The 26,268-nt window shown below is 43.6% G+C and overlaps 1 protein-coding gene across 1 annotated transcript; it reads right to left on the bottom strand.

The window, feature by feature from the left end:
- Positions 1-4,185: 4,185 nt before the first annotated feature.
- wnt6b (wingless-type MMTV integration site family, member 6b) lies at positions 4,186-25,248 on the bottom strand. The gene is made up of 4 exons (XM_085434755.1): positions 24,490-25,248; positions 14,887-15,107; positions 5,938-6,233; positions 4,186-4,799 (listed from the first exon to the last, which is right to left on the bottom strand). The coding sequence occupies exons 1-4, from the start codon at positions 24,567-24,569 to the stop codon at positions 4,338-4,340; spliced, it is 1,059 nt and encodes a 352-aa protein (XP_085290881.1). The 5' UTR covers positions 24,570-25,248; the 3' UTR covers positions 4,186-4,337.
- Positions 25,249-26,268: the final 1,020 nt, after the last annotated feature.

Raw genomic sequence — 26,268 nt, forward strand, 5'->3', positions numbered from 1 at the left:
CCCAAGATAACAGAGAAGAAGGAGAAGACACGGGGCAGAGAGACGGTAACAGAGTTTGATGAATGGCACACATGCAAGCAGGAGAGCGAGTGTGTGAGAGATGAAGAGCGAGAGAGACGGAGAGAGGAAGCAACAGAGATGCGGGACAGATGTAGGGAGATTTAGGGGAGTGGGTGGTGAAGGAGCGAGATGAGCAAAAGATACATTGCGAGGTCATCTTAATGTTTATCCACCCACTACAATGATGTGGGTCAATGAGTGTTTCTCAAGAAAGAAAGTGTTGTTTTAGGGTGTTGCAATGATAGCAGGTTCCTTGAGAAAAGCACACATAATTTCTCATATAGTATATTTTTCAAGGAGTATAGGGCCATTTTGCCAAAATACTTTTTTTAAAGAGCGAGAGAGAAACCACTCTAGCAGAGCTTTATCTGCAAAGCAATTTATTTTTAACACAGCACTCCAGTCACTTCACGTTCAGGAACAACCCTGAGCAAGATTACTCACGTCACGCGCTCTCGATGTGTTTAACTGTACGGTAAATGCCGTTGAGGAATCCCCAGGCGAGCTTTACCTAAAAGGTGAGTAAGTGATGTGCACAAAATGGACTATTAAATCTCTGAGCACTGGCAGCCAAGTTGGGTGGGCTGTGGGACTTAGGCATCACCTCCAGGGCCTGCATTAACTCATAAAGATCACTGTCTCTCCCAAACACACCGAGACTGTGTGTGCAGATTTGTGCATTTTGAAAGCACGATGAATGCTGTGCGTATACATACAGGTTTCGTGAGCTCAGTTTGCTTTAAGTATGTTTCTCTGTTTCTCCCACTCCTGTAATTATGGTCGTTGGTATCAGATGAAACCCCACACAGAGCCGATCTCTGGATGTGCCCTTTGCATAAGCAACATCTTGCTGCTAGATTGATGGAGGACCGGAGGAGAGTTCACACAAATGGAGGAGAATTATAGTGTCGAGTTACCTCCAAGTTCTTTTTCTGTGTCGCTTTCTTACTTTTGTTATCTTGTTTCAGTCTCTCCTTTCCCTTCTTTTTTTCCTCTGTTCATTAATTTTCCCTCGCTCATCGCTCATTTCTCTACAGTGGCCCACTCATTTTGCATTTCTATGTAATCTCACGCCTCCAAATATCTGTTTTACTGCAAGTAAACGCTCATTTTGTGCGCTAAATGTACGGCAAATAAGAGCAGCAGACCACCAAGACTCCACTGTAGCAGATAAGCAATGACAGGACACTATTTATCTGAGTGATGTATGGGAATGACTGTCTGCAGAGTAACACTGTCAATCCATGAACAGTGGCAGCCCTTCATTAATGCTTTGTGTGTGTCTGTAAGCACTTAGCATCAACAAAACTCGTTCCCGTGAGGGACGATGTTGCAATCTGAAGGCACTGTTTCATTCAAAGGGTCACATGGAAAAATACACCCGTTCTAACCTGGCTACGCACCCGTGCAGACACGCGCAAATGGACACACGCGCTGACGAAGACAGACGCATGCAGCCACATGCGCACAGATGTCGACAGGCAACTTTATTTATACCAATGCTCCAATAAATCTACCTGCTCATCTGTCTATTTTCTCTGGCTTTGGCTGCTCTGCTCTGAACGCCAGCGCAGGTTTAATGCAGGAGGACGAGAGGGCAGAGCAGTGTGTAGGGGACAGGAGCAGAGACGAGCGCCCCATGGCATTTTCTTCCTCTTGGCTTACCTTTCCATTTCTTAAACGCAACTTCTGGCGCGAGTTTTTTGCACCACCAAATTCCTGGAAAATATGAACTTGTGTCAACTTGTACAGCTCAAACTAATACAGGCCCACTTTTCTTTCTTTCTTTTTTTGGCCTCCTTGTCATCTAATTTCTACAGAATAAATGCCCCCAAATGATATATACCTCCTCTTTATGAGTACCACAGAGAATCCTACCAAAAGGGTCAGGTTTAGTGAATCACTGAGGTTAAAACCTAACTTGAACTCATGCTGATGTAAAAACAGAGCTCGTAAAAGTCTGATAAACAAGGTGACAGACACCCAAAGCAGTGACATTAGTGAGTATAAATCCCAGGTTTGTGCTGCTCCTCACAAAATCTAGTGTTCAGAGTGATAGACTGGGTCCAAATAACACACTTACATCACTGTAGAAGTAAAACATCAGTGAAATCTATTTTATTGTGTGGAAATACTGAAACTAAAAAGTATCATCATAGTTTAAATAACAATTTGTCCAACTACATACAAAGTAACTTAATTATCAAAAGGAATGATAATGTATCTGGTTTTGAACGGTGTCTTCGATGTCAGTCACGAGCCACTTGAATCTCTTTAGGCATTTATGTTTAATGAAGCTGCAGTGTAACATCCAAGTATGCAACCATTTCTCCTGAATACAAAGACGAGGAGCAGATGGAAATAAAAAGCAATATCGGACAAAACTCATTTAAATAAATGACCAATGAACGAAGAAGCTTTGCTGGTTAAAGACGGGCTGAATTATGTTACAGTGACATCGCTGAAATGTTTTTAAAGATTTGCGTTCCCACCAAACCTGATTGGAAAGTGTTAAAAAGATGAAGAAGGGGGAAATTCTCAAAAAACACCACTAGTGATAAGATGCAGCCTCCTCATCACTGCCGTGCTCTGGCTCCGTTCACACAAAAACACTAAGGACTGCTGTGACAGCTGTTATCATGACCTTAAGTGGTTAACATCAACTACAAAATGGACTTACAGAATAACCATCGGTTAGGTTATAAAAGTCTGTCACACAGCAGACGATAAAAGTGACGAGGAAGCATCCAGATGTGAGCCACGGTGCGCCGCTAAAACCAGCTGACTCTAAATTATAAATGCGTACCTACATGAAACCTCGCGCAAACACAAAAACCTGAACAGCACAAACTGAAGCAATGTTGTGTTATAGTTCAGTATACTTGCTGTGCACTGCCAGATATACAAAAGTGTAAATTAGATGATACAATAAGTTTATGGGTATTTCTGCTGAAGAGGAACAAAGCAACAAAAAAAGACCTCGTCTGTGTCGCTCAGAGACAGACTGTCCAGGAGTGGTGTGCTTTCAGTAAGCAGCATACTGCAGTTTAACAGACAGCAACAAGATATATACACTGAAGGATATGGTGATAACTGGCCAACCTACACAAACACAATAATGCACACCTTCTCTCACACACACGCACACGCACAGGCACTTACAGTATCAAATAAAAGCTAACATCCATAGTGCATTATTATTATTATTATTAGCCCTGTATATCATAATATATAAACAAAATGCATCATATACATTTTTTTGATAACAAAAAAATGTCATGAAAAAAAAAGGTTTCTATTTTGGTTCAGGAGAAACAGCCGACTGCAGGTTTGATTGCCAAGCTGATGAGGACGTCCGCGGCAGCTGCTGCATCCAAAGTGCTTCTGAGAGACAGACGGAAGCAAGTAGTCATCATATCTTTATATAAATAAGAGTCTCTGCTGGCAAGCCAAGTCCGCACCTGCAAAGCATGGTGTTAACAGCATCTTTGCAACTATAACAACGGTTTACAGTTTCCCTTTTTTACATTTTTCATGTAGTAGCAGAACAACAGGTCAAGACCAGCATCGTTTTGTTTTCTCACTATGTTGATTCGCTGCAGTTACAATAACTGAGACACAGTTTTTGGTAAATGCAAACTCAAGAATATGATTACACTTGTTAAGACGGAATATATATGAAAGATGGGTGTAGCCACCAAAACCATCCCCATTGGCATGTTCATATGGGGGTGATTTGCCACGTCCTGCTTTACTGTCAGTTTTACCTGAAATGAGCCCATCGTTTACAAACTGGTTGAAGAAGGCTTGAAAACAGCAACCGAGGCTATAAAGTCATTACGTATTGGGGAGTTGCTCCCTGCTGGGTTTTGGAATTAAAGCAGGTTTAAGGCACTTTTGCATTTACTTCACTCTTTAGATCCAGAGGCTACGTCCATCTTTTATGTCAAGTCTATGAGCATTACACCGTTAGATAACAGTACGTCTATGAGCACTGGAATGGAATATGGGCCATAGTGAGGTCCTTAATCTTCTTACTACCCTGCAGAATATCGTGGAATAAAAGCAACGTCTCCTATTAAGCAATGTTGTTGAACTGCAGGTGGAAGGAGGATATGGCATTGTTTCCATTGTTTCAACTTCTGACTGAGCTTGATAACCATAAACTCGAGATCCTCTGCATCTTTCACGCTATCCAAACTAAAGCAAGAACTTCAAAAAGTAACAAAAGTAGTTGTAATTAACAAAGTAATTTGACTACTTTAAACTTTAGTTCGTCAGTGACAGAGACTAAGCTCTTTTCGAACCATGCACTTTTTGCACTGGACGACACAACACCAGTGGAAACGGCATAAGCAGTTCTCCTCAAACACCACCGTCTCCTCCCGGAAGCCTCGCTCGCAGCACAACAAATCACAGCCGCTAATGTCCATGGCCGTGCTGTTGCATATACGCCCCTTTGTTCCCAGCGAACCTGTTTTTCGATTTGCGAGGCAGAAATCCGGAGACTCGTCCGAGTAGATCAGATCCTGCTTGTCCGGAGGTTTGATGTTCTGGCCCACAGGGATCAGGGTCTTCCCGTCATTGCCGCCCATCACCTTCGAGGCGCCGTTGAATCGCTCCAGCAGGCGGTCGCCCACTTCACGGAAATGCGGCATCTTTTTCCAGCACGTGCGCAGCGTGCACGAGCCTGACAGTCCGTGGCATTTGCACTCAGTCCTCATGTAGAGCTTTACTGCCTAAAGGGGGGAAAAGGGAGGTGAAAGAGGGCAGACAGGTGAAAAAGAGAGGAGAGGGTTTATCAAGCAGAAAGAAGGACAAAAACAGTTAACTTGTACCCTGAAGTGAAGCCGAGCTGCTTATGACAAATGACTAATTCGCCTAAGAAGAATTTATTATTGTGTTTTCATGATATATGACAGACAAAGGCCCTGGATCACACACACACACACACACACACACACACACACACACACACACACACACACACACACACACACACTGATAGATAGGTAAGATAAAAGCAGACGCTATTCAGAAGGAATTTAACTCCCCAGCCCCCCTCTCCCTCCACGTTGCCTCTGGCCTTCCTACATCTAACAAGCCTTGACAACAGATCATTCACTTATAATGCACATAATTAACCCATCACACACACACACACACACACACACACACACACACACACACACACAAATGTGTATAAAAGTAGACATGCATTCATGCACATAAACAGACATTTGGGCGCATCGCAGCACGCTTATTTCTCAACCTCTGGGAATTTTTCTTCCTATGTTCAAACAGTTTGTTCACTAATGCTACAATTGGACTGCATCCCAAAAACCCTCCTCTCTTCCTCTCTACCTGCCGCTGACCCCAACTAAAGTGAACTTTATAATTCGGTGTTGCTTGTGCATCTTTTAACAATTCTGCAACGAACTCAAACAGCGACAACGCCGCACAAGGAAATGCGATCCTGAAGATTTGCCAGTGTTCTTCTTATAAACAAACACCAAACTAAACTTGCTCCTTCATCTTCCAGTAGCGCGGTAAGACCATCATGGTGGTAATTCACAACACAGAGGAACTTTTAACTTCTACAGTGGCAGTAGAAAGGCTGCCTCCGAGGCTCAAAAACAAAGCGCCGGGCACGTTCTTGTTTTTTTTTGTTTCAGAAACCCGATTCTTGTTAGAATATCAGCTTACGGCACGACACAAATATGGCTGGAGGCCGCGGCTTTCTCTTTTCGCATGTTAGTGGAATGGAAAGAAGCATTCCAATGGACAACCGACACCTTTGTCGAACTTTATCAGCAGGTGAAACATGCATTCTTACTACATTTGAACAGGATACAGAAACTTTGTGAAACTGCTTACCAGTCTGCCAGCTTCGTTATTGTGCAGGTCGACGAGCGTCCTGATGTCACTCTTGCCTTTCCTCCTCTTGGCATCCATAAACTGCTTTGACTTTTCATAACCAAACTCCACATCATCTCCGCAGCCCCCCCACTCCCACTTGACCCCGTCCCCAGAGGAGGACGGCTTCGGAGGCGGTCTGTTCCTGGTGGCCTCACAGCCGCACTGCAGGAGGTCTCCCATACTGCAGGCCTGCGTCACAGAGTGGGTCACACCGGCGGCTGTGATGGCATAAACAAAAGCTGTCTCCCGGATATCTACAGGAACAGGTACAAGCAAAAGAGGGGGTTCGGTTACTGAGTCTGCATGCAGCATTACAAAAGTGCTCACAAAGAGTAATTCCACAGATATCTGATGACTTTTACCAGAGTTTGAAGGAATTCATAGTAATGACAACTTATACAGCCCCACTGCAAACATGTAAAATACAGGATTGTATAAATATACGCCATACACATTTTCTCTTCTAAATCTTCTGGATGTGAGTTTTAGATTTAATACAGGCGACATCGATGTCCTTATAGAACCTTGGCATCAAGCATTACAGCTCCTGCCTCATCATTTTCTACTGCAATGGGACAGTTCTCCTCATCTCCAGTCCCCGTTTCGCGAGATCTTCCCCAGGGGACAATTCTCTGTGCCGTTTCGATCTCATACACACTACACTGCCAAAAGTATTCTCTCGTCTGCCTTCACACGCATATGAAGCTGAGCGACATCACATTCTTAATCCACAGGGTTTAATGTGATGTCGGCCCACCCTTTGCAGCTATAACAGCGTCAGCTTTTCTGGGAAGGCTTTCCACAATTTAGGAGTGTGTTAATGGGAATTTTTGACCGTCCTTCCAGAAATGCATTCATGTCTTTATGGACTTTGTGCACTGGTGTTCCCACAAAGTTGGGAACACCAAACACCCCCCCACCAAACACAGGGTAGTCAGACAAGTACTGTTCTCCTGGCAATCACCAAACCCACACTCTGCCAGATGCTGATTTGTCACTCCAGAGAACATGTCTCTGCTCCTCTGGAGTCCAGTGGTGGCGTGCTTTCCACCACAGCATATGACGCTTTGCATTGTAAGGTTTGGATGAAGCTTGTGAGCCCGTTCCACGAAGCTTCACCGTTCTCGAGTTAATCTGAAGGCCACACGAAGTTTGGAGGTCTGTAGCGACTGACTCTGCTGAAAGTTGGTGACCTCTGAATACCGAGTGTTCATATATGGGTGATGCTCCGTAAATACAGAGCTGATTTTGCTGATGGGTCGTAACAAAATCTCAAATCTTATGTCTCTCATGTAAAATGCTGGATGTCATAAAACTTCATCTGGCTCCACAAACCTGACTGGAAACCTGGTGTCCAACTTCTTTGATTCTGATTGTTGCTCAAACCTCAGCTGACAGACTTGCAACAACTGAGACTTCAAAAGCCTTACATACATGTAAAATATGTGCATGAAGCTCTTCTGGTGGGATGAGTTTAGTTTTTAAGTCCAACTGTCCAAAGTTGGGATTCACAACATTTGGACACATATTTTTCATTAAGTGGTCAGTATCGCTCCACAGTCAGCTGCAGGACAATAAAACAACAAGCATCCCTCCACATCTGTCTCTGCATCCCATCAGTCGATATCTCAGCCCCAGGGAACAGGATAAGAGCGCTTCTCTCTCAGTCCTGCTCGATTACGACAACTGAAGCGTCGCTGGCTTTGTGGTGCTGAGGACGGCTATTTCTCTCTCAGGCCAACATAATCGTACACACAAGCTCTCACACGCCACAGCTGCTGGTTTATTTCGAGTGCATGGCTTAACGCTGCTGGTTAAAGCCGTGCTCAACTACAACTGCAAATCGATCGTCTGTCTCCCCGCGGGTGCTTCAGCATTTCTGCCACCCACAGATCAGCGTGTCTTTATCCGGGGTTAGAGCAGCTATTGTCCATCACCTGACAGAAAAAGAGCAGCTATAAAAAATTGCTGAGAGCTAATGCACGTGAACACTGCTCTTATTCTTACTTTAAATTGAACGTTTGTTGCAGAACAAACTGGAATAAAAAAAGATTTGTGTGTTTGCCCTTTTTTTTTTATGGCGAGCAATAACAACACACTGATGCTGCTACCATGTGCTGTGCAGCCAAAGCCCATACAGGGCTTGAATGATTGGCCTTCTGAATGTCGATCTTCAGGATAGAAGAACAAAACCAAACATTTACAGTTTAACACGTTAGCAAGTAATATTATCATAAGTTAATAACGACACGCGTGTGTATGTGATATTTACTATTTTAGTATGTTAACAAATGCTAGCTGATGGGGACTAAACCACAACTGAGCACCTGCTGCTTGAGCAAAGAGGTTTATTTAGACCTCACGAGCTGCATCGCCAAAAACAACAGTGTTGCCCTCTGACCTGAACATAAGTATAAGAAGCACAAGAATTATAAGAAACTTTCTTCAGGTTTAGAATAAGACAGACAAAAGATACTGCTGTACTGTTGTGTGAAAACATCAAAGCTTCCACTCTGTGCAGTCGTGCATGACTCAGTAAGTTGTGGAACCACATTAGTCTCTTTAAGCTGTTTGCAGACATTTGTTTATGCACAGCTCTCTGAAGGATTTCATCACAGCATTTCCATCAGGTCGAGGTCCCGAGTACCAGTATGCCCAGTGTGCCCAGTGCCCGAGCACCTTGCAAATACTGAGTATGAGTTTTTTGCCAGATGTGGTGCTGTGCATTATCTGGCGAAGTCTTGTCGTTTGTTCAGATGCAGTTTTGCAATCCTGCACCGTGCTGCCATGTTCATTTTAGAGAGAAGACGCTTTCTTCTGACTATCCTCCCATGCAAGCCATACTTTTTCATTTTTCCTAAGAGTGCTGTCATGAACTTTAACATTAAACATGCTAAATAAAGCCTGTATGACCTCTCAGCTGTAGCTCTTGGTTTTCTGCAGTTCTGTGACAGACTGTGACGTTGTTGGGACACACACGTACGAATGCTCCAGATGTACAGAGGTGGCCACACTTGCTGATCATCAAGAGTTAATCAAATTTACATTTAATTAGAAGCACCTGGCTGTACTTACCTTCTCAATTCTTATGGAGGCAGTAAGGTGTTCTTAGTTTATCACAGGACTGCACACATGTGTGTGAGGTTGTTAAGTGTGCAGGGATAAAAAAATATGATAACAATTTGTAGGAAGATGTGTTTTAAATAGTGTAAGGCCTGCTGAGGATAAACTAAACGAAAAAACATCTAAAAATAACCTCTGAAGAGAATAAAACACAACAGTTTCACAGGTTTGAGGGAAAAATCTTGTTTTAACCACTGTGTGCTGAGTTTACATGAAGCAAAAGCATTTTTATTTCTAGGAGCTGGAAGGCAGCGGCTGTGCAGTCACCACTATCAACACTGCCAGCTCTATATCGCATGATTCACTGAATGGGATTCATTAGGAATGGTAACACACACACACACACACACACACACACACACACACACACACTCTGGTACAAATGCTGCATGTCCCGTCTCACATATCTAATCCTCAGATTTACTGAGCTGGTTCCAACATTTTACACAGCAGCTCTTCACGACACAGAAGACGAGCAGACTATTGTGAAATGTTAAATGCTTCAAACTGCATAAAACAATATTTTTCACACACAAACTTTTACGAGTGTGCCTGCACTGGAGACATCTCTGGGTGTCTTACAGCTGGTATTGATATCAAGGCTCGCTGGGGTGTGCAGGTTTTGTCGCACGCCACCCAGTCTGTTTATGTGTGTGTGTGTGTGTGTGTGTGTGTGTGTGTGTGTGTGTGTGTGTGTGTGTGTGTGTGTTACAACTTAAGCAGACCACACCTTTTTGTTCCTACCATTCGGCAGAAGGTTATAACTGCAAACGTACTCAAATTAAATTGTGTCATCTCCGAAGCATCCCTCCAACTATTTAGAAACACATGTGTGAAACAGCAGCACTTAAATCATTCGTACAATATGGTGATAGCAACACGTGCTGTGTCCAAACAAGCCGAGAGGCCATCCAGATGTCACCAACTGTGCTTGCAAAGCACGACGCTGAGCAGAGGAAATCTCCACGGCAAAAACTGAACATGAAAAGTGTTGTTTGACATGTTTTTCACACATTTCAGTTTTGAGGGCATCAACTAGCACAAGGCAAAAATATCCTCTCTGTAAAAATGGGCCGACAGCATACACGAGGGGGGAAAGCAGAAGGCTTAAAGAAGAGGGAGAAAACGAAGGGAGAGGAGGAAAGAAGCTATCAAAAATTTGATGATTTGAGGCACCCTGATTCACATTTTCCTCGCAGACATGAATTCCAAACAAATTCCCTGCCACGCTGGTTGTCTGGGCCTGTCTACGTCTGCTTCGATTTCAAAAAAGTCCTTCTGCAGGATCTACAACATATTATTTTAATCGCTTTTTCATCTTTTAGAGGTCATCGTCTAAACGTGATCAGGGACGTCAAGCAAAGCTTAAAAAGGATTACGGCACAGAGGATCCACGCTATAGGAAAACGTTTGTTTAGGTGAACTGTGGTCATATCGAGTGAGTTTCAAAATGTAAGATCAAAACTTGCTCATAAAAGAAAATCTCTGTCAGAATTTACCCATGAAGTGATTCATACTTTTTAAAAACAAGGAACACCCAGATGGGACAGTTTGAGGAGAGGTGGGGAACTCCTGATATAATCACATATGATGTGTGGAAATTAACTGTATCTATAAATCCAAACACATATCAGAAGAGACGGGTTGTATGTTGGGGCTGGACTTCAGCAGTTCTCACTCTCACAGGAGGTCAGAAGGCTACATGCTCGTTTCAGGCCCCTCTTCTGTGGAACCAGATCCCATCCTGGATCCAGGAGACAGACACTATCTCTACTTTTAAGGCTTCAAACTTTCCTTTTTGCTAAAGCGTATAGTTAGAGCTGGATCAGGTGACCCTGAATCCTCCCTTAGCTACACTGTGATAGGTGTAGGCTGCTGGGGGATTCCCATGAGGCACTGGGTGTTTCCTCTTCACTCACCTCTCTGCATTGAATCATTAGTTATTATTAATCTCTGGCTCTCTTCCACAGCGTGTCTTAATATCCACGCCCATGCACACAGTGTCAGTTTAAAGGCTCATTAATGTTAAAAACACTGACAGGAAAATAAAACATCCTGAAACCCGTGTGTCAATCAATCAGCACAGAATCTGAATCATATCTGTGAGTCAGCCTGAGAGCATCATTAGTGAGAAGGTCTCAACGTTTTTGACATGATTGACGATCGGCTTAATTAACGTGAAGCCCCAAAGCAAGAGGCCTAGGTTCGTAACACAGGACAGAATTTCACACACAACTCTGCACACACAATTTGGAATATCTCCTATGTGATTACAGCATCACTGTATGGGGGCTGGCTCGCACTGGGAGCCATGCTGGCTCCATGGTCTGTATGTTTTCGAACACAGAGAGGATAATAAAGACTGATGTCAAGAAAGCAGAAGTCTTTGTTTGGGAGATAAGTGTATGTAAGATGTTTATGGCCCAAGAAGAAAACAATCTGATGCACATGCAAAATGAGCCACTGGGACACATCCACACTGTCAACTATCACGTGCTCAAATATGGCAACGACTCTCATTTTAACACATTTTACCAGTCCTACCATTGCTCAGTGCTGCTCCAGAATCCCTTTTTTCCCACAGACAGTGTTTGTTGTGCTTCCTTTGTCTGTATTCTGTACAAACCCTGTGAAGCTGAGCGTTAGCAGCAGTCCACAGTCCATGTCCATACTGTGGGGAAATGCAGAGCGATTCCCCACAATTACAGGAGCCGATACCTCACAATTTCTATAAAAATAACTCAAACTAAATCCAGTTTAATCTCCAAGCCTTAAAATGGGCAAAGATCTAGACACAACTTGTGAACCAGTCTGTGGTACTTTCCCAGTTTGTTTGTTTTTGGCAGGGTTTATCTCATGCACCCACAAGTTTCTCAAAGCCCACGTCAAGAACTGCTGACGATGCCAGGACACAATTTCTTTCCGTCTTTTTTAAGACAACGTGCCTCTTGTTGTGTTAAAAGATGGTTTTTGTACCCAAGCAGCAAACAAACATTTACATTTAACGTACGCAGGGAGGTGAGGTAGTAAACGTTGTGTTCACTTGTCTTCCAAACCAGAAAACAGGCCCGTCTTCTAGTCCTGTCTAAATTTAGACACTAAAAGCCTTCTGGTTAGGTTTTGCAACAGGTGTTCTGAGTTAAAATTCAGCGTTTCACAGCATTAACAGCATGCTGCAAGGCAACCTTTTCCCATCTGCAAAAAGCTTTTCCTTCACAGGGACCTGGGACCCCGCAGAGCACATCTGCCTGTGATCGTATGATGCCGATTTCCCATGTTGACTGACTTGTAATGAAATTAATCAGAGCGCCCTGCACGTGATACAAAAAAGGTGGCCAATTTATTAAAATACACAGTTCTTGACCGAGCTTCAGTCTGTGATGAGACGGGAGTGAGGACACGTTGGCCCTTGTGTCAACGTGTTCACTCATTCAGACGTCTCGCACTAAAGTTTTGAAATGGCAGTGTTTCAGTAATGTTGTGAAATCCGCTAAAACCCCTGTTATATAAACACACAAACACACACACACACTAAGTTTTCACCTTCAGCGTTTCTCTTCCATCTGCTGTCTTGACGCAAATCAAAAACTAAACATTTGCACCATAGATCCTTGTATATGCGTTTTCTTTCCATACACCGAGACGAACTGAGTAATAGTTTTCATCATTATATGCACACACACACACACACACACACACACGCATGTGCTGCACAGTTATTAATACAAAATAATTCAAAGCTCTTATTCCACCGACTGCAGCTACAGTCGTTCCTTGTTTCCTCAGAGAGTCGTGTTGACGTACAGCAGCGATGCAGCTCAAGATAAATCCTTTTCACAAACACAGCAAGAAATACACAAATGCCATCACGCAGGTCTTTAAACTGCTCTTAGGCTGTTTGCTAAACAGGATTCGAAGCCTGTTTAACTCAGTCAGTAAAACACCTTTCCACTGTACACGTGAAAAAGCACACAGATGGATGAAACGTGATTGGTAAGAATCATTAGGATTGGGAGAAAACTCACAGTACTGAACAGTGCCCAGCGAGTCGGCTGCTGGAGTAACCGTAGGTAAAACAAAAGTAGCAAAAATAAGCGAATAAAGCAAATAGAAACACGATGCCTGCGGTGAATCGATGAGTTGGCTGCCACAAACACAGCAGCAGAGAGTGACACAAAATGAGACGAGCAATCAAAGGAGTCGAGGCAGCTTCCCTTTTCAAACCTACGCACGGCGTAGCTGTGCTGCTGTCGCACGTGACCTGACAGAAATCGTGCAAAACGCAGCCTTCGTTTTTCTGCAAATAAAAACTGTCATGAAAGTGTCTCTGTAAGAGTGTGTTGTTGCAGAACTGTAGAGGTCAATGAGGTTAAGCAAACCACTTACAGCCAGAGAACATTAAATATGAAGGCACTTTTATTTTGACATGTAGTGCTACTAGTCTATGATAAACAGCCATTAAGAGCAGATCCAGGTAATTGTGGACAAAGGCTTTAAAGCAGCGGAGCACTTTGGCCTCCCTTATAGACAGCCAGGAATTCATGATTAATTGCTAGTCTGTCTCCTACTGGTAGATTCTTGCCCTTTTCCCTCTTCTCTCCCTTCCTCTCTCCTTCTCTCTTTTTCTCCTTTCTTTCTCTGTCCAACAAGACTGGTGTCATAAATTCATATATGGAAAACAAAATCAGTCTTTGGTCCACCTTCATTACAGAAAAATGGCTTTTCTGATGTCACACTGTTATTGAGCTGTAGAGCTTAACAAGAGAAGGCATTGAGAGCATTATTGCATCTATAATTATAAGTTATTAAAGTTAAAAGAAACATAAACTTCTCCATAAACTTCAGTTTCGCAGGTCTTCTGTGTTGATTGTAGGGGTGAGTAAACATATCTGACACATCTAATGGGTATTTGAAATCTCTCAGCCGCGTAATATGTTAGTTATTTTGATTTTGTCTCAGCTGAAAGGAACAAAAATGCCTCCTGATGCAAAAACTTATTGTGTTTACCTTCATTTAGATGGGACGCACTTCTTACTGTCAGGCCACATGAAATCAAAAGTGCTCCAAAAGGGAAACTTATTGGATTTTAATGGCAATCGTGCAGTTCTAGTATGTTACTATCTAGAATTATGACACATCAGAGCCAAACTTCATTTTGCACATCTTCCCCCACTGAGGCAGAAATGAGTTTAATGAAATGTTTGGCACGTTGTGTTTCCTTTGCTGTAAATTAATAATACGTGTGCCTTGTTTGTTAACTAAACACAAAGATAAAGGTCCTCTGTAATGCAAGTCAACGGAGAGACAAGAAACTCTCTATGAATCTAATCAGACAAGAGAAAAAACCAACACAGTAATTGCAGAAGACCCAGCAGTGACCCTGCGTCAGTTATATTACAGACTTCAAAGAGTTGGAGGAAGATGTTAGGAGATCTTAGGAAAGATGTTAAGAGAAAGGGCATTCTTAGCTGATCATTTCAGGCATGCCCAATCTGATGAAGAGGAGAGTCAGTCAAGTGTGAATACGTCTCCTCAGACATACAACAGCTGCCCTTGTTTGTTCGAGTGCCATCAGGCAGGCTTCTGACCTCAACTTGATGCAAGGACAGCGGCTATAATCGTAACCCCGCGAAGACACGACAGCTTCAAATTGAATTTTGGCTTGTAGCGCCAGGTAGACATGAGAATGATTTAAATCTTCTTATTTAACTCGCAGCACTACTTCCAACTATTCCTTCAAGACTGCATGCATTTTACTAAGAAGAGGCAGACGAAGTCACTCACCTTGTTGAAGTATTTTCCCAAAGTATTTGTGGTGGCTGGTGCAGTTCCACCTGCGGTACCTGAACTGGTACTGGCACTCCCGGACGCCCAGCCTGGCTCCTTTGGCCACCTCGTTGATGATCTCGGGCTGAGTCTGGCACAGCTCAGCCTGTTTCCCCGCCAGGCGCTTTGCCTTCCTGCAAATGCTGTTGGGGTCCATGACCAGTGGACTGCCCACCGCCCTGTTTGAACAATGTTAGACAAGAAGAAGAAGAATGGTTTCTAAGCAGCGTTATGACAACAGAGAGTTCACACGGCTTATCTTGTCACTCGGGAAACTCTGCAATCATCAGTCGAAGAAGGTTTTTCTTTGGCTCCTCTACCCACCACATCTCAGCCATGTGGCAATGTGCTTCTTGAATCAGCATGTGGGAGACAACAGCATAGTTTCCCAGAGGAATCCTGACTCTGATGTCAGATTGGCAAGTTTAGATTCTGTTATTGGACTGCGCTCGGAGGAACTGTGCGGTCCTCAAAAAGTTGGAAGTCATGTAGTTGGACGGCTTTTTACAGTTGATTTTGATGCTGCTTAAGTTGATTTTGGTAAAGCAGACGGCAGTCTTTCTAGATTTCCTAACGATACAGCCTCTCTGTAGATTTTAGAGACGTTAAGAGCTTTGCTGCTTAAACCACACAGAGTCCTCAAAGCAGCGCTCCTTCAGGGAATCTGCACATATTATATTACAGAAAAGAAGAAGAAAAAATGTTTAAATGTGAGGGAAAATAAATCAAGCTCGCTTCATGAAGTTTAAATATTTAAAACATTAATATGTATATACATATTTCTTGCATTTGATGAATACAACTGTGATCGTCCTGAGCAGCTTTGACAGATTAGTGTATATAACACAGATAAATAGTTTATTCTAACTCTTAATGGGAAAGGGGGAATTGGCTCTGCCACGTGGAATCACTGCCAGCATTTGTGGACACTTCAGTGTCACTACAGGGAAAGTGACTTCATGAGAGGACTTTATTTCCACTCTTTGCTTTTCTCATCTCTGCCTGCTGCCAGTTTATCCTATGTAGAACACCTACTCCTTGTCTGCTCTGCATCTTTTCATGCTTTTTGTCCCTGGATGCCAGCAGATGTGATTCATAAGTTGAGGTTTTACAATTAAATAGGGAGGGAAGGAGAAAGCGAGGGCGAGGAAAAGGCCAACCCATAGTTTTCATTCAGCCTCGTTCCTGTTAATAGCACCTCCTGATATCATCCTTCTGCCTTGAGAGTTTGCTTTAAGAAGCAGAACAAACACTCGCCAATTCTCTCCGCTGGCGGTCTGATACCCAGCACAGGCTCCTGCGGTCGTTCCTGCATGTTTTTGTCTATTTTTAGACTGATATAATAATTTAGATGGCAGGCCAACATGTCAGCGGACGACAGAATTAAGTATCTTTCACACATAAGAAAGCTCGTGTTAGCCTCTTTGCTGAAAGAGGCGATCGTGGCTCAAGAGTTGGGAGTTCGCCTTGTAATTGGAAGGTTGCCGGTTCGAGCCCCAGCTTGGACAGTCTCGGTCGTTGTGTCCTTGGGCAAGACACTTCACCCGTTGCCTACTGGTGGTGGTCAGAGGGCCCGGTGGCGCCAGTGTCCGGCAGCCTCGCCTCTGTCAGTGCGCCCCAGGACGGCTGTGGCTACAATGTAGCTGCCATCACCAATGTGTGGATGATGACTGGATGTGTAAAGCGCTTTGGGGTCCTTTGGGACTAGTAAGGCACTATACAAACACAGGCCATTTAACCTTTAATATGGTACCACCGGGACTTTGTTATGTTACAATAGCAGAAGAACACATTTGTAAAGCACCTAATCCCGAATAATCATCCATTATACAGAGAGCACAATGGGAAAAAGCCGAATGTCATGTTATATGCTGAAAGTGCACTGGCATCTCCACACACAACTGTGGGACACCCACTCTTCCATTTCTTCTGTGGTTACTTCTGTGTGTTGAAAACACTGCTATGGAAACAATGCTGTATTTTCATTACAGGTGTTCTGTGTAAACAGTGTAGCTGTGAGGCTACAATGAGTGTTTGTGTGGTGATCCCACAGATAATTGAAACATACAGACAGTGTGTAGGTGTTAATTACCAGGTACAGGTAAAATACTTAGCAACATACACTCCCTCCCAAAAACCACTTATTATCTACCCACTGCCACCGGGGAGCATGTGTGAGAGAGCGAGGAAGAGATAAATGTCACATTTATGTCTATGCATGCAGGTGTACGTCTTTGCAGTCTGTCTGGGCTGTGAGAAAGGCAAGACGCTCCTTGGTGCGTATGTCTGCAAGAGGGCTCATCACGTGCACGCGGCCCGCTCTGTCAGCAGCTCGCAAAAACCAGGGTGGCTTTTATAATGGGAGACCCGTAAAACTAGTGAATGCACTCGAGTTTTATTCCGACTTCTGTCCACGGCATTTGAAAAATCCACAGACAGCTGGAGCCTCACAAACAAATATATAGATAGATATCGGGAGAGAGAGCCAGAGAGGCTAAAAAGGAAACTATTAAAGGATAAATTTGGCACCAGGATCCCTTGTTCACTACTACATATTACTCCACCTGACACTACTCCATGCACATGCTGACTTTATGAAATGCAATCATGTTATTTCCTTGTCTCCCTGTTCAAAAGGGCACAACACAGGTTTTTCACTTCACACCTTCTGTGATGCATTCAGAGTTTTGCTCTCGGGATGAACATAGCATTTAAGACATCAGCGTAACTTTGTGCTGAGCATTGGGGGGGGGGGGGGGGGGGGGGGTCAAGATCTCTGTCTAAATAAATAAATAAATCTCGGTAAATTCCCAGATGATTAAACATGCAACTATTTTGCTGGTAATACCTGAAATGAGTAAAGAAATAATGCAAGATAATTCATCATTTTATTGGCTGGTTGGGTTTGATTATTGGGGGGTCATAACCCCCCTAACTCTCCTGAAAATTACACCCCTGGTTTAAGAAAGCATCTTGTCTTTTGTTCTCTCTTTGTGCTGCTGCTCACAGCGGACCTACACAGATAAGCGGCTTATTCCCACGAGGCAATCTGCTTTGTATTTGTATTTATACTTGTACAGTATACATACAGTGAAAAAGCCCCATTATTCCCGGCTGTCGAAGGCGAGCACACTGTCCCATCTGTCCAGTATCATCTCCGCAGGTTGAATCCTGAGTTTTCTTTGATTAACCATGTTTTTTTAAAAACTGAGATCAATGTCACAGAGACCTGGTTATTGCCAGATCTGTTGCAAAAAAAATCACTTAAATCGAGGCTGTCCAACAAAATGAAGGGGGCCAAAAGATCACAAATAACAGCAAGTAAGTAATGCAAAGTCTAAGCCTTTGGGACTCCAGCGAATCACAGTGAGAGCCAACGTTCACACATGGAGACAACTTGGAACTGTGCTGAAACTTCCCAGGATTACAGTCGAACACGGTGGTGGTTGTGTGATGGTTTGAGGCTCCTTTGCTGCTTCAGGACCTGGACCACATGAATTCTGCTCTCTACCAGAAAATCCTGAAGGAGAATGTCCGACCATCAGTTCATGACATGAAGGTTAAGCGGACTATTGCAGCAAGTCCAAAATGAAGGTTTTCAAAGTGTGGACTTAAATCAGACTTAGTTGACCTTAAACAGGCGCTCGTGCTGGAAAAGCCTCCAATGTGTCTGAATTAAAACTATTCAGTAAAGCAGAGTGGGACAAAGCTCCTCCACAACAGAAAGACTCATCACCAGCACATCACAAACAGCTGGAGATTTTGCTGACAAGGCAAAAGCATTTATTAAGATTAGGAAGCAACTACTGTTTCACACAGAGCGGGTAGGTTTGGACAGGTTCTTTCCCTTAATAAAAACTGTGTTTGCTCTTCTTCTTTTTGCTTAATATAAACATTTATTTAAAGATTCAAAACATGCGACAAATTTGACAAAAAAAGTAGTCAGGAGGCTACATATATGTGTGTGTGTGGCTTTAACACCTGTGAGCTCGGGCTTTGACTGCTCTCTAAATGGTCCGTTTGACATTTTTCTGCTTATGCATCCATTTATCAAAGAGATACGTCACCATGGGCATCTCAGGCAAACAGCTCTGGCTGTGAACCTTCTGTTTGCCAGAGGCAGCCAATCAGAAGAAATTTGCCTTCGAGAGAGGCTGGCCTTAAATGGGAGCGAACAGCTTTTTATAGAGAGCAAATGAACACTGAGTGGCAGCACGAAAGCCCAGTGTGAGATAAATATGGATTATTTTGACAGCAAAGCTCCCAAACGGAGCTGGACATGAGAGATAAAGTTCCCCTTTAAGGTTGTGACACGCAACACAGTGCCGTCTTCAGCTGCATAACAATTGTTATGGTATACCTTAATATAATTATAATAATTAGCTAGCTCTCGACGAGCAGAAACAAGCCCCGGCATGACCTAAATAGAGAGTCATTACAAAGTAAACTTAATTAAACTCAGAGCTTTTGCAAGTTTTAACAATTAGGAGCGATATCGACATAAATGGATACATCAAAGCACGATCGTGCAACGCTGGGACACAGTAGGAAGAAATCATGCCTGAATTTTGGCTGCACATCGGTTGGGTAACGTGGGTTCATCAGACTCAGAAGTTTAGACAAAGGGCACGAGGAGAGTGGGAATGATGGAAGTGAGGTGAACTCAGGTGGAAGAGCACATTGCTGCAGATATACCCAAAAATGGGGTGCATTAATTCAATGATGGGATCAACGTGCTGTAAGTGCCCGGCATTCTTGCCCTTGTTTGGAGACTGAAACATTATAGTGTGCATCAGTGTGAGGAAGGGGAGACTCTGGACTCGCTTTACCGTGGATCCAAAAAGTGCGGATTTCAGGTGCAAAAAAAAAAGCAGGAAAAAAATGTTTGTAATGTCACGAAAAATGCTGATGATCCACGCAGGTGCACTTACAGTGCAGACACAGATAAAAGCTTGCATACACGTCCAAGTAGGAACTTCAAAGCCGGGCAAGTAATCAGATCCTCTTCATGCAAAGTGCCACTGTTCTTCAGTCAGTCATTTATGATACAGCTCCTGAGCAGATAACCCAGTGCAAAACACTGAGAGGGAAGTTCAGTCATTGATCGTATCAGCAGCTTTGAGGAAACACTGTCTCGCATGAACAGTTCTTCTTGAAGATAAAGAGCCGGGCACAGGCAGAGGAACGCGGCAGACGGAGATAAAACAAGGCTGAGAATCACAAGTACTCGAATCAAAGGCACTGATAGGAAAACGATCACTGCTATGACAAATATTCAGCTGCTCCAATCATGAGCTAAACATCTACAGTTTGTCTGCAGTTCGGTCTGCAGATTCTTTCTTTGTACTCTTTATTAAAAAATAGGTGTCAGGCATGATCAAAGGTCTTGGACTGATAGTTTTTCACAATGGCAATAATTATATAATAACCATATTATTTTTAGGTCACAAAGGGATTCAACACTGGCACTCATAGAGACCTCATATCTCATTAAAGATCTCACGCCACCGTGGAGCTGTGGGCCTTTCTCTTTTTTCCACTCCACCCATGAATGAGTGAATTTCATCCCCCTTAATCCCTCAAGTATGCTGCAGATGAATACAGTCACGACAAGCGCTAGTCTGAGACGCCGGAGCAAACGAGACAAAGGGAAAGGGTCGGCAGGAGTGTGAAAATGGAAACAAGATGCTGGGCTTCGTTAGAAAACAAAAAGGAAACCGTTCACATGTGATGTAAATGTGTGCAAATTCAAACATGCTGTTCCCAAACTAAATTTCAAAACGAGCTCCTGGTTCTCGGCTTCGCTGTTTCTCGGTCCTCTCAGCCTGAACGTGTCGATCGCTTTCAAACACGCTCGATCCTGCTGACACGCTGCCGTGAAACGAGCCTGAAACGGTGACATTTGCTGCCATAAAAAGTTTCAGCACTCATAATGGAAGCAAAGGCAATTAAATGTGACCAGCAGGAAACCAACAACGCCGCGCTAATGTCACGAGAAAAACATTATTCTGGTTTAACAACCGTGGCACACCCAGTGACAATTAACAGATACATTTCTGAGTCAAAATATGGACATATTCACATGACTGCATGAAAGAGCTCAACAGCACTCGTGGAACATGGAAGGCAGATCCTGTTTGTGTGTCGCAGGTGTGATGACACATAAAATAAAGCTTTAGAGCAACTAAACTGTCTCTTTCCTTTTAAGAATAACGTGCACCACCAAGCTGTGGTTGCCATAGTGACATCTGTCTATAAACTAAGCCAATGTGTGAAGATGTTTCTGCCATTTCAGATTCAGATTTTTAGATCAGATCAGTTATTCACGTCTCAAAGTTTAAGATGAGCGAAACAGCCTCGGCACATACTTCTACCATTTGATTGAAATGCAGGCAGCAGATTAAACGTCTGTAAAAGGTTTCGAAGGGTTTGCACAAGCGGTTTTTAAGAACAGGCTGACGGGAATCGAACCCGCGTTCTTATCCGACACCTAAATGTGAAAGGCATCAAAGTAAATAACAGCGCCTGCTAACATCAGCACGGTATTAGTTGGTATCACTCCTGCACATGTGGCTTTGTGTGCAGGTATCACCTGATTAAATCATCATAGTTGCGCAGATCACACACAAGAATGTTCGCAGATAAAATAGTCCACATTCAGATGGGGTATTGTCATTTCCCGGACTGTTACCCAGGAAACCTGCGTCTGTGTCCCATCTTGGACTACTAGTCTTACTCTTTTCTTTTTGAGTTTTTATTTAGATGTTTGTTTAGGCACTAAAAGTGCTCAGCTTGGTTAATTATGTCGGACGAATCTGTCTGTGAAGGTAGTCTTTCTTCATTTTTGTCTTTGGAGGTGTTGTTTGCCTGATTTGAGCATTAACCAAGGAAGCGATGGCGCGTAATGAGTTCTTCATCTTCAAAGGTATTCTACCTGTTTTTTAAGGAGGTCCTAACATGTGCCACCGAGGCTTAATTCGCTCCTCTTCCTCGATTCTTGGATATTTAGACATTTCTTAGACAGTCGTTCTCCTCTGCTCTGCATTCTTCTGACATTATAATATACCGCTGGCCTGAATGTCTACCAAAATATATGCTGAAACACACTAACACACACATAAACAATTTGATGTCAGTTCTCTGTTGCACATAAAGCCAAACCCACATCGTCATTTAATGTTTATCTTACCCCATCTGCCTGGTGCTGATTACACGTTTAGCTTTCAGCCCAGGACAAGATAAGATCTGTTATAATGAAACTCTCTCGTGCTGATGATGGCAGTGCTCACTATACATTTTGTGCGAGTGTGTGTTTGTTTGCGTGCATATGAGCGCGTATACATATATATATAGTCACCATAATGTGTGACTGAATAAGTGTGTCTGTATATCTTGGAGTGCATGCAGCGCTGACACACACACATGCAGTATGCGTGTGTGTGTGCACCTGTGGCACGCTCTGCGCAGGCCGTCCGCCGATTCAGGACTGTGGCGCACAACAAAGCTGGCCCTGCTCAGCACTGCAGTCAAAACTAGCATAAGAGAGCAAAGACATTCCTGACTGGTGTCTGAGTCTCTGAGCTTTGCTCTCTGCTCTCAGGGCAAATGATTAGAGCGCTTTAATCAGCAGAGGCACTGAAAGGACAGCTATCTCCCAGCATTTCATCTCGCTCACTCTTCGTCTCTCACTGCAGCTCTCGCTTTTCCTTCATCAACAACCTATCTGCGTGATAGGCATTTTCCTTCAAAAGACAAGTACGGCAAAAGACATAAGGAGACAGAGACATTCAGAAGGAGACCGAGAAAGAGAGACGTACGATGGTATGAACAGCATCTTTCAACAGAGAGAATCATTGTCCTGGCAGACAGGAGAGCAATCCACAGGTGTGGTTTCACTGCTCCACAGTTGGCCACACTGTGTGCGTTTCTGTGTATGTGCTGGTGCATATATGCCCACTCATTTATGTGTGTGAGCAAGTGTGTAAGTGAGCTAGAGAGCGAGTGAGAGAAGATGACAGCGTATGTCAGTGGGGATAAAAAGGAAGTAGCTGATTTCTTCGCACTGATTCTCTTCTTCTGCAGTCTTATTTAAAACAAATGTCCCACACTGCCAGCCGAACAGTGACATCAACATCACAGATAACAGCACAGCTCTGTGTCAGGAATCTTTCGCTTACTGATTTGCATTGAGATGAGCAGATTTAGCCCAAATAAAGCGATGAATTCACGGCGACGAAACAGACTGCTGACCCTGTACGGACATTGTTTTTCTCTCTTTCCTTCCACAGCTGGGTACCAGCACAGCTCAGCAAAAGATCAGCACTTTTCTGGCTGCCATTCACTTTGCTGGCTAAATAATAAACACTGTGTTTTGGCCCAACAGCAACACTTGGCCTAAAAAAGGACCTCTGTCTCTTATATTAAAGTCTGGTAAAGGAAAACTGTGATGTGGTGGTAATGAAGATGTATACGCATTATTGTTATTAACCTGCATTAATGGCGTGAGCTGATGTCAAATTACTGTTTAACACATTAGTTATTATAGTAAAAAGAAAAACACCTTGTACTGGATGTAAAATACCAGTAACACTTGAACCCATTCTCTCTTCTCCCCCTTATTTTTGCTCACTTTCACAATCTGTAACAGATACAGTGCAGCCTGTGGATAGACAAGCAGAGACTCTTATGTTTTATTAACAAAGAGAACTCGAGTTAATTCAAACTATCGTCACAGATTACCTCCACAAACCTATTTTTCTACAGTAAGACGGAAAAATGGCAAAGTGGAGGAGCTCTATCTACCAGTCATGCAAGGACATAAACTCACACAGCTTCCATGACACTACATCCCACACTGACCTTGACTGGGCTGTGAATGAACAGTGGGAGGATTCAAGTGGAAAAAAATCACAAAGCTGCACATTCAAACACTACAAAAGTGTGTGTGTGTGAGAGAGAGAGACGGCGAGAGAGTTTGATTCCTATTGAAACAGTAAGACAGACCCTCACCAAGAGAAAATATTTTATCAGCTGATCTGCTGTCTGTCTCTCTGTCTGTCTGTCCAACTGTCACACACCTTGTGGAGCTGAGCCTATAGGGATTTTTTTATGATGACATATCCACTGAGCCCAGAGGGCCACCTGACATTCCTCCCTCTGAACTCTCACTCACAGACACACACACACACACACACACACACACACATACCACACACACCATCAACACCACATCCACCGATCTCCCTGTCCTCTCTATCGCTGCAGACAATGAAATGCACACACCTCCCTCACCTCCCTGTCTTCTCTTCAGGTTTAGTCTCTCACTCTGGGAGCACCTTAGATTGTTCTTGAGCATTCTTGGATTCGGGTAGTTTGCTGGGAAATGTGCTAATCATTAATCACTTATTAATGTTATGCTACTGCGCATATATATTTATATATATGTGTGTTTATTTAGATTTAAAATAAATAGAAAAACCGCGATTACGCAGAAATCACACGAAGCTTTGGGTTGACGGGAGACAGACAGCGAAAAACACGTGGTAGTAAATGCAAACTCACCACCACAGTCCGATGATATTGACCGGACAAAGCGAGATAAAGAACAGAGCCAGCTGGATCCGCGAGAGACGAGCCGTCATGTTGAAATCCTCAAAGAGACTCCCCACCAAAGTTTCGAGTGACGATCTCAGCCAGCACCGAGTTATTTCTTAAATACATAGGAAGTCCCTGCTTGCTGTCTGCGGCTGGAGTCGGTGCAGGCGCGCTTACAGACTGTCAAGAAGAGCGCAAAAATTCAACTGCTCGTCGGCCGTGCGCATCTTAATGCGCAACAAAGTTGGTCAAGAGGCTACTGGAGAGATGTCCGCTTTCAAAGGTGTGGTTAACCTCTGCATTGTCGTTTTGCCCCATCTGTCGCAGCACGTTACATGCTTCCAGGGCGGACCGAGGACGAATCCCGAAAACACTCAAGTCTTATCTGACTGCGAAACAGCGCGTGAAAAAGCTCCACTCGTGAGGATCTTCGGCTCTGACTCATTTTACTTAAAAAAAAAACAAAAAAAAAACTGTCATATCAGAGTCAGAGAGGAAGAGGAGCGCTTACACATGTCTAACAGTTCACGTCTTCAGGCGCGGAGCCCCGCTGGCCCCACTCTGCTCGCCCTCAAATGACGCCCGGATGAAGTTTCGGTAATTCTCGGTGCTCACCGGCTGCAGGTAGAGGCGTCTCTGCCGCGACGGCTGTCAGTGTGGGCTCTTTGGATGATGAAGGCAGCAAAAATGCTCTCCCACCTTAGCGTGACGTCGCTCGGGGCGAAGCGAAATCCTCTGTCACTCAGAAAGGAGAGAGAACGAAACTGCAATTAGTTTTAGGAGGAAACGCGCACGCGCACAGAGGGGGGGGGGGGGCTGACACGAGCCCGCAGTGTTTACGGTCACCCGAAATCAGAGCTGAGGGGATCACGGGGTGACGTCAGCACAGGTGCGATGGCACTGCTTTGATGCTTGTGCCAAAAGGTTATACGCGTTAAATTCACACTTTCATATTTAAGAATCGTTTAAAGCAAAGACTTTAAAAACGAAACACATGTCGCACGTTGGAAGTTATTTTAATATTGTGTATATTTGTAGGTACTTGCATGTGTGATCACCTATCTGGCCAAGGGCATATCCATTGAAATTCAACACCCCTGTGCTGCCCTCACACCTGACTATGTTCCACTGCAGTGATGCAATCAGTCACAAGTTAAACACGGACTAAATCAACCTGACACGTACTTCTGTCCTTCCACAGACCATAACCCACACTCTCAAAGCCACCACGGACGCTACTCAAGCAGCTGCGCGTTGGATTGTAACAATAACCCAAATTCATATTTTACTCATAATGTTACGACCGCAGTCTGCAAACGAGTCTGGCTCAAAGGGGCAAAAATAGTGGAAACTTTGCAAGTGCTGTAAAGCTTCGACTACAACACACATCAGTGCATTTCATTTGCGTTTATATTGCGTTTATATTGCACATAAATAAATAAATAAACTTGACTTGACCGTCCTTTGTGGAATTTATTCCTCATTTTCCTCAAAATTTCAATCTGACGTGATTTTTTCTTCTAAAAAAGGAATAAAAACAGAATGAACGTTCAAATTCATCAAAGTAATTTCATATGATTTTCCACACAGTCTCAGTGTGCGAACACTGCTGAAAATGTAATCTTAGAGGGACTCATCACCCACATTTGAAGCCGTTTAAACTGCTAAAACTGTGCTGATGTGCAAGTGATGTACAGATGCGGTTTTGCTTTGATATTAAATGTTTTAATGATTACAGGTCCAAAT

Source organism: Copadichromis virginalis, linkage group LG16, assembly GCF_057382275.1.
Source record: "Copadichromis virginalis isolate Kocher_CV1m ecotype Utaka linkage group LG16, C_Virginalis_male_GT1.1, whole genome shotgun sequence".
Taxonomy (NCBI): Eukaryota; Metazoa; Chordata; class Actinopteri; order Cichliformes; family Cichlidae; genus Copadichromis; species Copadichromis virginalis.

Bases quoted from the DNA above. Each gene is read 5' to 3' on its own strand.
- wnt6b (XM_085434755.1), bottom strand. From the start codon at position 24,569: ATGACGGCTCGTCTCTCGCGGATCCAGCTGGCTCTGTTCTTTATCTCG. The intron at 15,108-24,489 runs GTGAGTTTGCAT...TTGTTCAAACAG, and splicing joins AATATCATCGGACTGTGGTG to GGCGGTGGGCAGTCCACTGG. The intron at 6,234-14,886 runs GTGAGTGACTTC...CTGTTCCTGTAG, and splicing joins TGGGAAAATACTTCAACAAG to ATATCCGGGAGACAGCTTTT.